This window comes from Marmota flaviventris, chromosome 3 (genome assembly GCF_047511675.1).
Source record: "Marmota flaviventris isolate mMarFla1 chromosome 3, mMarFla1.hap1, whole genome shotgun sequence".
In the NCBI taxonomy this organism is placed as follows: domain Eukaryota; kingdom Metazoa; phylum Chordata; class Mammalia; order Rodentia; family Sciuridae; genus Marmota; species Marmota flaviventris.
Genome location: NC_092500.1, coordinates 124,333,964 through 124,347,513, shown reverse-complemented (window position 1 = coordinate 124,347,513; position 13,550 = coordinate 124,333,964). Strand labels below are relative to the sequence as shown.

At 45.7% G+C, this 13,550-nt stretch overlaps 1 protein-coding gene across 3 annotated transcripts in view; it reads left to right on the top strand.

The window, feature by feature from the left end:
- Window positions 1-11,087, top strand: part of Scnn1a (sodium channel epithelial 1 subunit alpha) — a 76,217-nt gene extending 65,130 nt beyond the window's left edge. For 2 of the 3 annotated variants that reach the window (XM_071610338.1, XM_027951069.2), the window contains exons 4-13: window positions 360-389; window positions 3,159-3,262; window positions 3,617-3,780; window positions 4,228-4,326; window positions 4,492-4,609; window positions 8,523-8,601; window positions 8,731-8,788; window positions 8,953-9,008; window positions 9,155-9,230; window positions 9,693-11,087. In XM_071610338.1, coding sequence (XP_071466439.1) covers window positions 360-389; window positions 3,159-3,262; window positions 3,617-3,780; window positions 4,228-4,326; window positions 4,492-4,609; window positions 8,523-8,601; window positions 8,731-8,788; window positions 8,953-9,008; window positions 9,155-9,230; window positions 9,693-10,073 — 1,165 coding nt within the window. In that variant the 3' untranslated portion in view covers window positions 10,074-11,087. The remainder of the gene's footprint in view (window positions 1-359; window positions 390-3,158; window positions 3,263-3,616; window positions 3,781-4,227; window positions 4,327-4,491; window positions 4,610-8,522; window positions 8,602-8,730; window positions 8,789-8,952; window positions 9,009-9,154; window positions 9,231-9,692) is intronic. The other variant, XM_027951070.2, reaches the window with a different exon arrangement.
- Window positions 11,088-13,550: the final 2,463 nt, after the last annotated feature.

Sequence of the window (13,550 nt, the reverse complement as noted above, 5' to 3'; positions counted from 1 at the left end):
TATATATATATATATTTTTTTTTTTTTTTTTTTTTTTTTTTTTTTTTGGTGCTGGGGATTGAACCCAGGGCCTTGTACATGCAAGACAAGCACTCTACCTACTGAGCTATATCCCCATCCCCCTAAATATTTTTTTTGTAGTTGTAGATGGATACAATACCCTTCTTTATTCATCTTTATGTGTTGCTGAAGCTCGAACCCAAGGCCTCACACGTGCTAGGGAAGCGCTCTGCCACTGAGCTACAACCCCAGCCTTAGTGTGGCCTTCTTATCCCTCTCCAAAACCTTCTTATCCCATCTACAAAACCTTCCTTCACATATTATCTTTTCTTTTTCTTTTTTTGCATGTGTGGTTCTAGAGATGGAATTCAGGGCGTCACACATGCTAGGTGAGTGATAAACTGCTGAGATACATCTGTAGCCTTAAATTTTTCTTTAATAGTATTTGAAGATATGGCATATGTGCCATAAATTCTTCCTAGTAACATGTCCAACTTAGTGGCTTTTAGTATGTTCAGAGTTGTGCAACTATCACTGCTATCTAATTTTAGAACATTGTCCTCACCCCAAAAAGAAACCCGCTGCTTATCAGCAGTTCCCCACTCACTCCCCTCCTCCAAGCCCTGCAAACCACCAATCTGCTTTCTGTTTCTATGAATTGCCTGTTGTTGACATTTCACATAAAGGGAAGCATGCAATATGGAGTCTTCTGTGACCAGTTGGCTTCTTTCACTTAAGCGTAATGTTTTCAAGTTCATTTATGTTGTAGCATGTATCTGAACCTCATTTCTTTTTATGGGCAAATAATATTATATTTAGAAGGTAGCTTTATCCATTCTTCAGTTGAGAGACATTTGGGTAATTCCCACTTTTTGGCTATCATTCATGAAACTGCTATGAACATTCTTGTACATGTCTTTGTATGGATGCATGTTTTCATTTCTCTTGGTATAAATCTAGGAGTGGAATTGATGTGTCATATCGTAACTCTAGATTTAATATTTTGAGGAACTGCCGGACTTTGTCAAATGGCTATACTATTTTACGTTCCTAACAGCACTGTAGGAATGCTCCAAATTCTCTATATCCTACATTTGTCTGTCTTTTCATTTTAGCCCTCTTAATGAATCCCTGTAATCTTCATAGTAAACCAATGCAGCTCTTACTAAGTGCTAAGCACTGTTCTAAGTGTAATTTATCACACCTGTGAGGTAGATATTTTTAACATCTTGATTTTACAGATAAGGAAACTAAGGTTCAGAGAAGTTAAGTAATTTGTTTGGTATCATGTCTTTTCTTTTCTTCTTTTTTTGTAGTATTGGGAATTGAACCCAGGCCCTCATCAATTCATCTCACTTTTAATACTTTTATTATTTAATTAAATTAATTAATTAATTTTTTTGGTACCAGGGATTGAACCCATAGGTGCTTAACCTCTGAGCCACTCCCCAGCCCTTTATTTTTTTATTTTAAGACACGGTCTCACTAAGTTGCTTAGGGTCTTGCTAAATTGAAGAGGCTGGCCTTGAACTTGCAATCCTCCTGCCTTGGCCTCCTGAGTTACTGGGATCACAGGTGTGTGCCACCATGCTATCTAATACTTTCTAAAGCTTAGAGATTCAGTTCTGGACTCTGTGCTTTTAATCATCACATTATAAGGCTTCTCATAGGCCATTATATTAATATGCTTAATGTATATTCTTTGTGTTTTTGCAAAATTCATATTTAATTTATGTACACGGCATTATATATCTCATTGAATCCCCTGCCTTTAAAAACTAAGCTCTTGGGGTTTAAGATCCATCCACATTGCTGATTCCATCTGCTGATTTCATCTGCTGTGTGCTGTCCATGATGTACATCTGCAGCATCGTGTCTGTCCCCTCTCCCAGCAGGCAGGGCCCAACGGCCTTTTAGGACTGGCCACTTCTGTAGCCTCTTCTTCATTCACTCTTTGCATCCAACCCATCTCTGGAAATACTGACTTCCTAGCACATCCTAAAATATGTTCTGGTATTTCACACCTCTGTGCCTTTGGCTTTTAAGGTCAATGGAATATTCCAGATCATCTTCTTCTAATCTCTTCATTTTGTAGATAAGGAGAATGAGCTCAGAAAAAAAATGACTTGTTCAGGGCCATACAGGCAGAACTCCACTCCTTACCTCTGACTAGACTTCTTGCTTCTCTTCATTTCTCCTCTGCCTCTCACAGGTCAAAGCCTAATCTTCCTCTTCGCCTGCTCCCATCACCAGCTCTAAGATGAGATGGTAGTAGAATATAGATTTCCTCTGTCCTCAGGTGGGCTCTCGCTGCAATCCAACACAGCCTCCTGGCTTTGAAACCTGTTATTTGCTGTCAGATCTTATTGTTACTACAACAGCATTGCCTCTGATTGCTTTCTCTGGATTCCCAAATCTATTGTAGATTAGTTTTGGATCTGTCAGTCTGAGACATGCTGGTACAGGAGGCCTTGGAAAAACACTTGGCCGCATTTTACCCCTGGGCTCTGAACTTCCTCTTCTTAGCACCATGTTCCTCATGTCTCACTCTTTCCTTTAACCCTGTTCCCCTCCACATCTCTATTTCATTCTCTACATCTCTGTTTCATTCATTCTTTCATTCATTCACCCAGCAACTATTTGTTAACTATCTCCTATATGCCAGGAACACCAAGATGATATAGAGATGAATGAGATGTGGCTTCTAACTTCAAGGAGCTCATGATCGCGAAATGGGGAACTAAGAAGTAGATACGTGAGAAGTTAGGGGTACTGTAAGAGTCTTCACAAGGCACAACAGTAACGCAGGAGAGAGTCACAAGGCAGCGTATAAGTCAAGACAAGTGAGGTCAGATGGCTTGGTGGGAGAAATCTGAGCTAGCAGGTAGTTGTCCTGGGCCTGAATCCCAGGGCCATCATCACTGTCTATGTGACCTTGGGCAGCTGTTTGACCTCTCTGAGACTGAGCTTCCTCTTATATGATGTGAGAATGAGGCTCCCCAGGGAGACAGAGGGGGAGCATACTGGGTGATTTGGAAACCGACAGCTCTGAAAGGCTTAACTCCTATAGGTGTTTACAAGAATGATTCTCCTCTGCCTCTTCCTGTTCTCCTGCTTCCTATACATACCCCTCTAACCCTACTCTCTCTCCTGCTAAGGAATTACTCTCACTTCCACCACCCAATGTATGGGAATTGCTATACTTTCAACAACAAGAACAATTCCAACCTCTGGATGTCTTCCATGCCAGGAATCAACAATGGTGAGAAACTCCCAGGACCTGGATGCCCCACCTCTGCCCCAGCCCTTCTCACCTTGGGCCCACATCCTAGAGATGCCATGTGCCTTCTGGGTCTCTATCCTGGAAGGAATCTTCTCTTCTCTTTCTCCCCCAAGTGCATTGTATAGTCCATTCCAGGCATGAGAGGAATCCTGTCCCAGTCCTTTCTTGGCTGCCCCCAGAATTCAGCCCCAGGGTTGCCAAATCCACTTGCAGGTCTAACTGGATGTGCTGTCCTTAGAGATTAGTGACTAGGAAAGGTAGGAGGGTGGGTTTCCATCCCCTGACTCTTCTCTAAGACCTATCCCGCAACTCTGTTCCTGCTGCATCCCCCAGGTCTGTCCCTGACATTGCGCACAGAGCAGAAAGACTTCATCCCCCTACTGTCCACGGTGACTGGAGCCAGGGTAATGGTGCATGGGCAGGATGAGCCGGCTTTTATGGATGATGGTGGCTTTAACCTGCGGCCTGGTGTGGAGACCTCCATCAGCATGAGGAAGGCAAGAATGCTAACTGGTAGCTTGGGAAGAGAGTCCCAGATTGGAGAGAGGCCGGCAGGACAGGGGAGGTAGACAGGACAGCCAGGGACTATGGAAGATCATATAGGGTGGGCCTTGAGCATGGGGTGATCTTCAGGTGTAGGAATCAGGGGGAAAGGGAATGGCTGAGAGGGCATGGGCAGTGGATCCTGGGGAGTGGAGCTTGGGTGAGAAGTGCTGAAAGGGGGTTCAGGGCATGCTTGGGATCTCAGGGGATGCTCTGAGCCCAGTGCCCTTGAATCAGGTCGTAGAGGGATGGGACCTGGGGATTGCGGAGCATGTTGAGGTTGGGAGGCAAATAGGAGGAGCTGGCAAGATGTGAGATATGACCTGAAACTGAGGAAAGACAGAATCCTGGCACAAGCCTGGGCCACTTGCTCTGACCTCTTGATGTGCCTGGGTTCCTAGGAAGCCCTGGATAGGCTTGGAGGCAACTATGGTGACTGCACTGAGAATGGCAGTGATGTCCCTGTCAAGAACCTTTACCCTTCTAAGTACTCGCAGCAGGTAAGGCCCAGACTCTTTCTGTGGCAAGCTGTTTCCTAGGCCTGCCCCGGGTGGTCAGTCAGAGTTGTGGGGTGGTGAAAGAGGGGGACTTTGGGATGAAGGCTGCGGGAAGAGTGATGGAGGTCCAGTGCAATTCCTTCTCATTCCTTCTCATCTCTCCTCTAGGTGTGCATCCACTCCTGCTTCCAGGAGAGCATGATCAAGGAGTGTGGCTGCGCCTACATCTTCTACCCAAAGCCTAAGGATGTGGAGTACTGCGACTACAGGAAGCACAGCGCCTGGGGTGAGAGCCTGGGAGCCCCTGGGCTGCCTCACCCCTCTACCCTAGGGCTTCCCCGAGCTCTCTCCTCCAGTACCTTCTGTCTAAGGCATGACTCTTGCTCCCACCACCCTAAGGAGTTCTCCCTCTCCCTCTCTCAGCCCTTACTCTCTGCCTCTGTTTTCCTCCCATTCTCTGTATATTTCCTTTATTTCTTTTTTTCAACATGATTTATTCTATTTTATTTATTTTTTATTTATGTATGACAGCAGAATGCATTACAATTCTTATTACACATATACACCACACTTTTTCTTATCTCTGGTTGTATACAAAGTATACTCACACAATTCATGTCTCCATACCTGTACTTTGGATAATAATGATCATCACATTCAACCACCATTAATTACCCCATGCCCCCTCCCTTCCCCTCCAACCCCTCTATTTCCTTTATTTCTGTTCCTCCCTGTTGGCTCTCTGTCTCTGCTTTTGTGTATTTGTTAAGGAATTGCCCCCATTTAAAAATAACCTGCAGCAGAAGGAAGAAAGAGCGCATGTCCCTCAACTCCTTCCCCGCTCTCCTGCTGCAGCTTCATCTCGTACCTGTGGAGCATGGCATTCACAGGGTGCTGAGCAGGACTGGCTCCAGAGGAGCTGGGTGGGGCACAGGACAACTCTGGGGCCCAGGAAGAAAATGTTAGAAGTCATATGTGTCTGTCTCATTTCTTCACATTTTCCATTATACATACATTTTAGAATGTATATACTATATCCATCCAGTAGTTCAGCTATGTAATTTGTAAATCAAAAACATATCTCGGACTTGCTTATTTTAGATGTGTGTATGTATGTGTGTGTGTGTGTGTATATATATATATATATATTTAACCTGGAGGAGGGCACAATCAAACAAGTTTGGCTACTCCTGGCCTTTCCTCCTTATCCTGGTTTAGGAGTTGACAAATTCTTCTCATCTCCATTACTGCTGAACTGTTCAGCATGGAAACTGTGTGTTAGGAAGATGAGAAAGACAAACCCAGCAAGAAACCATGGCAACTGGGTGCTGTGGTGCACACCTGTTATCCCAGCGACTTGGGAGGCTGAGGCAGGAGGATTGCAAGTTGAAGGCCTGCCTCAGCAACTTAGTGAGACCTGTCTCAAAGTAAAAAATAAAAATGGCTGGGGATGTGGCTCAGTAATAAAGCACCCCTGGGTTCAATCCCCAGAATATATATAAAAAAAAAATATGCACACACCCCATAGATGCTCTGAGGGGTCATGTTTCTGTGTTCCTGCTACACAGGCTTTCATCTGGCACAGCTATCCTGTTCCACCCTCCTCTTCCTCCCAGGGCTTTATGGGCAAGGAGGTAGGCTGAGGGACATGGTAACAGGCACAACAGGCACAGAGGCCATGCCAGGAGCTGATCATCTCACCCAGAATTTAGAGTCCAGCCCTGCCTCCATTCTGTCAGTGGTGATTTTTCAGCCCTCTTCTCTTTTCTCCCCACCTTCTCCCTCCCCACCTTTCCTTTTTTTCCAATATTAGGGATTGAACCCAGGGGTGCTCTACTGCTGACCTAAATTTCCAGCCATTTTTAAATTTTTTGCGACAGGGCCTCACTAAGTTGCTTAGGCTGGCTTTGAATTTGTGATCCTCCTGCCTCAGCCCCCGACGTAACTGAGATGACCGGCATGTGCCACCATGCCTGGCTTCTGCCTCTTTTCTTGCCTGTGTCTTCTCTATCATTCTCTTCCCGTGACAGTTCCTTCCAGGTGTGGCTGGGACCTTGGGAAGATGGGAGCACATCATAACCTGAGGGAAACTCAGAGGCTATCTGATGTCACCTCTGTTTTCAGATAGGCAAACGAAGGCCCAGAGGGAAGGCATGAGCCTCCCAGGATATAAAAAGCAGTGGGAGCAATTTAGAAAAAATAATTTTTTTTCTAAATTGCTGTAATTTTGAGGATCTTTGAGCAAAAAATAACAATATTGATTGCTGAGAAGTTGTGAGGATGAGGGAGAGGAACTAAGGCTAAAAACAGTTTGATGTGTTTCCTAAGACTTAGTCCCCAGAGAAAAAGGCCCAGTTGCTTCTCATTCTTCCTAATGTAAGATTCCAGCTCTGGTGATTTGGGTCAGAGATGAAGGATTTTGAATTAAGTGACTCAAAGTAGCAATGATGACAAAATAACCTTACTTAGAACTTGGCAAATGCTGGTAGAGGAATCCATAGTCCTTTTCTCCTCTTTCTGCTCCTCCTCCTTCTTCTTGTTTTCCTCTTCCTCCTGCTCTTCTTGTGGTAATTGCTTTATTGAGATAATTCATATCTCACGCAATTCACTCATTTAAAGTATATGGTTTTCGTCAGGCACGGTGGCACATGCCTGTAATCCCAGCGGCAAGGGAGGCCGAGATGGGAGGATCTCAAGTTCAAAGCCAGCCTAGCAACTCAGTGTCTCTAAATAAAATATGAAATACGGCTGGGGATGTGGATCGGTGGTTGAGTCCCCCTGAGTGTAATCCCTGGTACCCCTCCCCAAAAAACATAATAAAGTTTATGGTTTTGCAGTGGCACAGTCTATAATCCTTGTAACTCAGGAAGCTGAGACAGGAGGATTGTGAATTCAAAGTCAGCCCCAGCAACTTAGTGAGGCCCTAAGCAATTTAGCAAGACCCTGTCTCTAAATAAAATATTAAAAAGGGTTGGGGATGTGGCTCAGTGGTCAAGTGCCCCTGGGTTCAATCCTTGGCACCAAAATAAATAAATAAAGTATATGTTTTTATTTTAGTACAAGTTTTAGGTTTTTGGTAGTCTCAGGGTTGTGAAACATCACCACTATCAATTTTATAATCTTTTCATCACTCCCAAAAGAAACTTTTTATACTAGGTAGCAGTCCTCAAATTTCTTACCCTTCATTGTCAGTCCCTGGACAACACTAATCTTTTTGTCTCTATACCTTTGCCTGCTTTGGACACTTCATATAGATGGAAACTTATAACAACACATGGTCTTTGTGAGTGACTTTTTTCACTTAATCATAACATTTTCAAGATCTGTCTATGTTGTAGCACATATCAGCACTTCCATTCTTTTTTATGACTGATATTCCAGAGTGTGGGTATACTACATTTTGTTTATTTTCTTATCTGTTGATGGAAATCTAGGTTATTTTTACTTTTTGGTTTTGTGAATAGTGTTGCTATGAACATTTGTGTACAATGTGTATGGATGTGCATTTTCAATTCTCTTAGGTATATACCTAGGAGATTGCTTAGATTCTGTGGTAACTGTTTAATCTTTTTGGGAAGCTATCACTCTTTTCCAAGATGGCTGCACAATTTTATATTCCCAGAAGAAGTAAATGAGATTTCCAATTTCTCTACATCCTTACCAGTACTTGTCCTTGTCTTTTCCTTTTTTATTTTATTTTTTTAAATAGTAACCATCCAAGTGGCTATAGAGTAATATCTTTTTGTGGCTTCACACCATTATTCTTAAACAATTGTTCCTATTTTTCTTTGTGACTTTTAGATTTCTGTCCATATTGAACACACTTTTATATTTTGCCCCGACTTAGTTTGTTAGAATTGAACTCAGGCGCACTCAACCGCTGAGCCACATCCTCAGCCCTATTTTGTATTTTATTTAGACACAGGGTCTTGCTGAGTTGCTTAGTGCCTTGCTTTTGCTGAGGCTGGCTTTGCATTTGTGATCCTCCTGCCTCAGCTTCCCGAGCCACTGGGAGTACAGGCATGTGGCACTACACCCAGCTCATAAACATTTATTGTTGCTGCTACTCATAGGCATCATTGTAATGTTGCAAAAAACTCTTGTAAATTGGCTGCCCAGTTCTGAGGGGAGAACTCTTGGGTGTGGGGTGGAGAAGGTCAAGGTGCCCTCAGGAAACAGGCACTTCGCTGTACCCATAGGCTACTGCTACTATAAGCTCCTGGGAGCCTTCTCTACAGACAGCCTGGGCTGTTTCACCAAGTGCCGGAAGCCATGCAGGTGAGTGTCCCCTGCTCTCAGGCACAGGTTGGGCAGCAGGCTGCTTGGCTGGGTAGGATACAAGGTAACCAGCTAGCTTTGGAGTGGGAGAGCCCTACTCCATTACTAAGCACCTTTCTCCATCTTCAGTGTGACCAATTACAAGCTGTCTGCTGGTTACTCACGATGGCCCTCAGTGAAATCCCAGGTAAAGTGGGGAAGGGAGAGATTGGGGGACTTGCACACATGCCTGTGCCCATGCAAGGGTAACTCTGTGACCTTCTCTGGGTGTTGGTGTGCTTGACCTGATCCCATTCCTCTGCACCTGAGGAATACAGGGATGAATTCCATGACACTACTGTTCTTTCCCAGGACTGGATTTTCCAGATGCTGTCCCTACAGAACAATTACCCCATCAACAACAGAAGGTGAGTCCTGCCCTGGTCTTAGCTATAGGATAGGAATCCCTGGGAGGGAAACCAGATCTGGGAAGAGGAATTGATTCAGTTGTTTAGAAGAGGGTTCAAGAACTTAATCCTCTAATATTTCTTCCCACCTCTCTCCCACTCCAAAGAAGTGGAGTTGCTAAACTCAACGTCTTCTTCAAGGAGCTGAACTACAAGACCAATTCTGAATCTCCCTCTGTCACGGTATGGCCTGCCTCACAGACCCTGTAATTCTCTTGGGGGGTCTTGGCAGGGTGGTTTTCCTTCTGTGGGGGCCAGAGAGTTTCAGCCTTGAATGTAGGGGACCAAGGAAAATGGGTGTGGGGTCAAGGGTGAGGTTGAGAGGGTTGGAAGGAGGGGAGCTAGAGTTGGGGTTTGAGGTTTGAGCTGGTGGAAGGTACATGTATGTCAGATGATGGGGAGAAGGCCCTTGAGACACACCCCAGTTGCCACTGGCCTCATTACCAGTTTTCCTGGGTGATACCAGTCAGGAGCTATGTGTTCCTAAGGGGGAAGAGCAGCAGCAGGGGGGCATGGAAGGTCTGAGGGGATAGTTGGGGTCCTCAGGCAGGAAGGGGATTGTGAATTCAAAGTAAGTGAGGAGGGGGCTCCTCTGTCTGAGCCCACCCTCTGCCCCATGGTCAGTGTACCTCTCTCCCCTCACAGATGGTCACCCTCCTGTCCAACCTGGGCAGCCAGTGGAGCCTGTGGTTTGGCTCCTCAGTGCTGTCTGTGGTGGAGATGGCCGAGCTCATCTTTGACCTCCTGGTCATCACATTCCTCATGCTGCTGCGGAGGTTCCGAAGCCGATACTGGTCTCCAGGACGAGGGGCCAGGAGTGCAAGGGAGGTGGCCTCCACTCCACCTTCCTCCCTTCCCTCCCGCTTCTGTCCTCACCCTACATCCCCATCCTTGCCTCAACCAGGCCCTACTCCCTCCTCGGCCTTGACAGCCCCTCCACCTGCTTATGCCACCCTAGGTCCCTGTCCATCTCCCTTGAGCTCAGCAGGGGCCAGCTCCTCTGCCTGTGCCCTGGGAGAGCTCTGATAGGGAACTTAGCCTACAGTGTTTCTCCCACCAAGGCCTGCGCTCCCCTGTGGCAGGGGCCCAGCCTTGGCAAGGTTAAAAGATGTTTGGGGCTTCCTCTCAAAGCTTCTCACTGCCTTTGGTGTGGGGGAGGGAAGCAGGATGGGTAAGGGGTCCAGGAAGTTGCCCAGAGAACAGTGGCCAATGAAGCCACCCAGAACTGCTTTGGTCCTGCCCTGCAACCTCGGTCCTGCCCTTGAACACTCTGATTTCCACACAAGTGCAAACAAGTCTCCTTTTCCCTTGGATCAGCCAAGCTAAACTTGGAGTTTTGCCAAGGAACTTTCCTAGGAAACGACCAACAACCAGAACAAAACACAAACAAGGACATACAAAGGCATATCTAGGTTTCCTACCCACAGTGACCAAAGCCAGCCCCAGGCTGGCCTGGCCACACTGCCATCCAGTGATACAGATGTCTGCTCCTTTTCTTGAACTTGGGTGGGAAACCCCACCCGAAAGCCCCCTTTGTTAGCTCTTGGGCAATTCCCCTTCACTGACTTCAGGGCAGGAGCTTGAGCAGACCAGTGTAGAAAGGTTTGGTCATTCCCAGTCATTCCCAAGACGCTTCTAGTCTCATACTTCACACCCCTGCGGAGATGCCCCAGTGCCTCTGCCCTGTGTCCTTCATTCCCCTGCACGACTGCTCAAGCTATTTCCTCAGCCTGAACACTTGCCTCACCATCTGGAGGACTATGCATCCTTTAGAACCCTTTCAAATACCATTACTTCCTTGAAGGCTTCTGCTCCATCTTGTCTTCCCCAGAATTGATCACCCACTCTCCTTTGGACTCCCATGGCCCACTATAACATCTTCTGGACTGCTGATGTTGCATTAAACGTTTGTGTTCATGTGTGTCTGCCTCCCCGACTAGACTGTGAGCTCCTTGTGGTCATTTCTATATTCTCCAGGTCTAGCCCAGTGTCCCACTTGGAGCAAGTAGACAGGTTCTCAATAAATGTTTGTTGCATAAAGCAATGTCTGCTGAGTTGAATGGGGCCCCAAGAAGATGGTAGGGAGTAGACACAAGTCGTGAAGTCAATGCCCACTCTTCTGGGAGGTCCTGGGGCAAAGAGGGCCAGAGAGATTCCCATGCCCTCTGGCTCACCATGGAAGAGATCATTCTTCAGGTGCCTTATAGGAGAGAAACTATCTTATGAGTTCATTCACAGGTGTGGCAAAGGATTGCTATGTGCCCATCACCATATTAAGGTGGAGGGGGAAGACTTGGTGTTCTGCAGTGATTGGTAAGACTCTGCTCTCTGCAAGGTCTGAACCTCCCTTTCCTTTCCAACTTTAGTCACCATCATCATTAACTCTCTGCTCCATTTGCTGAGTACCAGTCACCACCCAGCCACAGTATAACCCTCATCTGACCTCCTGCCCATCAACTGCCTAAGCAGTGGAGAAGGATGAGATGCAGGCCAGTTTCTTCTGAAACCTCGGAGCTCTATTTAGCCTTACTCACATTTCATCATAGAGAAGAGCAGAGAAAATCATTCTCGTTTCAATGAAGGAGAAATTGAGGTCCAAGGAGAGGCTGAGGGGTATCTGGGTGGAACCCTATTTTTCTGATCCCAGTCCTTCCACCCCCTCCAGCATCAGATCTAGAACCCAAAAGTAACCCCTTTTTCATTATCTCTGGGATACTTCCCCTGTGGCCTTGGTTTTATTCCTGTTATTTACAGTCTGTCCTGAGGATCCAGAGGCGAAAAGGATCTTGAGGAAAGAGGAGGAGTTGGTAAAGGGAGTGGGGACATAGGAAGGGTCATGAGCCAAAATGACGTGGTGACTTCTGACTTCCCTTTCCTAGATTCAGGCTGATGAGGGGGAAATGGTGCTGTCCTGATAGTTTCCACGGTCAGAGTCCTCAGGTACCTTCTGCTCTTATCTTCTCTCTGCCATAGTCTTGGCCACCGCCTTGTCCCACCCCGTGCCCAGTGCCTTCTCCTCTGGCTGGGGAGGAAGCACCTACTGGACTAAGCTGGATCGATTGTAGGTGGTGCAATCCCTACCCATGCTCCAGTTTCTCCTTGCCTGCCTATACTTCCTCCCTGAGGTCTTTCCTCATCTCTATCTCTTGTCCTAAGAGTTGGCATCAGGGTGTTAGAGAAAAAAGTGTTTAAGTGGCCTCATTTTCCTTATTGGGCTTAGTGGGTACAGTGATTTCCCCAAGTTTATAATTTTTACAGAGGAGCCTAGAACTCACAGGTCTCTTTCTATGACTCACCCTGCCTCCCTGTGATAGGATGAAGTCCCGAATGACAGAGGTGGAGCTAGAACCCACGTCACTCAGAGTTCAATGCCCTTTTGGGTTACGTATGTGTGTGTTTGTGTGTGGGTGCACGTGAGACGTGATAGGGGAGGGGCATCTCTGCTATCTGAAGCTCTTTCTTTTCTTCCTCCTTTGTCTCAATAAACCTGACTCAGACTCTGTCATCCCCTGTTCTGTTTTTTCATTTCTTTCCCACTTTACCCACTATTATTGTTTCTACCCCTGAAGGATCACAGTCTCACTTTCATCTCCTCTGTAAAACTAGCTAACTTTTCATATCCCTAGATCCACCCATTGCTCACTATCTTTTCTTCTTCTTTTTAATAGAATTTTATTGAATAATTCAGTATCACATGTGCCAAGGGTTTAAACTTAATGAGTAAAGCAACAATTATCCTAAATCATGAAAGAAATTCACCTTTTGTGCCAAGCTTTGTGTTAATGGCTTTGGCAGTTTGCACAGACTATTGAGAGTCTTTGTAATATTAAAAATGGGACATTGATGTTGTTATTAATTTTAATATGAACTATTAATATTGCCACCACTTATAAAATGCTTAATGTATGGCAAACACTTGCTAAACACTTTATATGCATTTAATCATAAAATCAACTCTGTGAGAGGTATTAGTGAGTTTCTCATTTACTTAACTTTTTTCCCCCAGTGCTGGGGCTCCAGACCAGGGCTTTGCACATGCTAGGTAGGCTCTCCACTAGGCTACATCCCCAAGCCTCCCATTCATTTTAGATGAGGAGCCTGAGGCTCTCCTGGTTTCTTCACAATGGAAAGTGGCCAGTCTGACCCTTGCATTACATTCTTTTCTTTTTTATTTGTTCTTTTTAATCACACATGACAGCACAATGTGTTTTGACATATTATTCATACATGCACATTCTTCCATTCTTGTGGTTGTACATGATGTGGAGTTACACTGATCATGTACCTTGCACTACATTCTAATGAACTTGTTTTCTTCCAAAGCTCTGCTTGGGCCTCACTCCTACTGTACCTGGCCTTTTTGTATGTTGATAGTGAACCCCTTCCTCCTTGAGTCCACTTTCAACCTACTAGTTCTCCAGAAGCTGGAGGACAGGGTAAAGTCAGTCCCACCACCAGTGGGGGCACCTAAACCCTCCATTCCCATTTACAGATGCCCTGCCT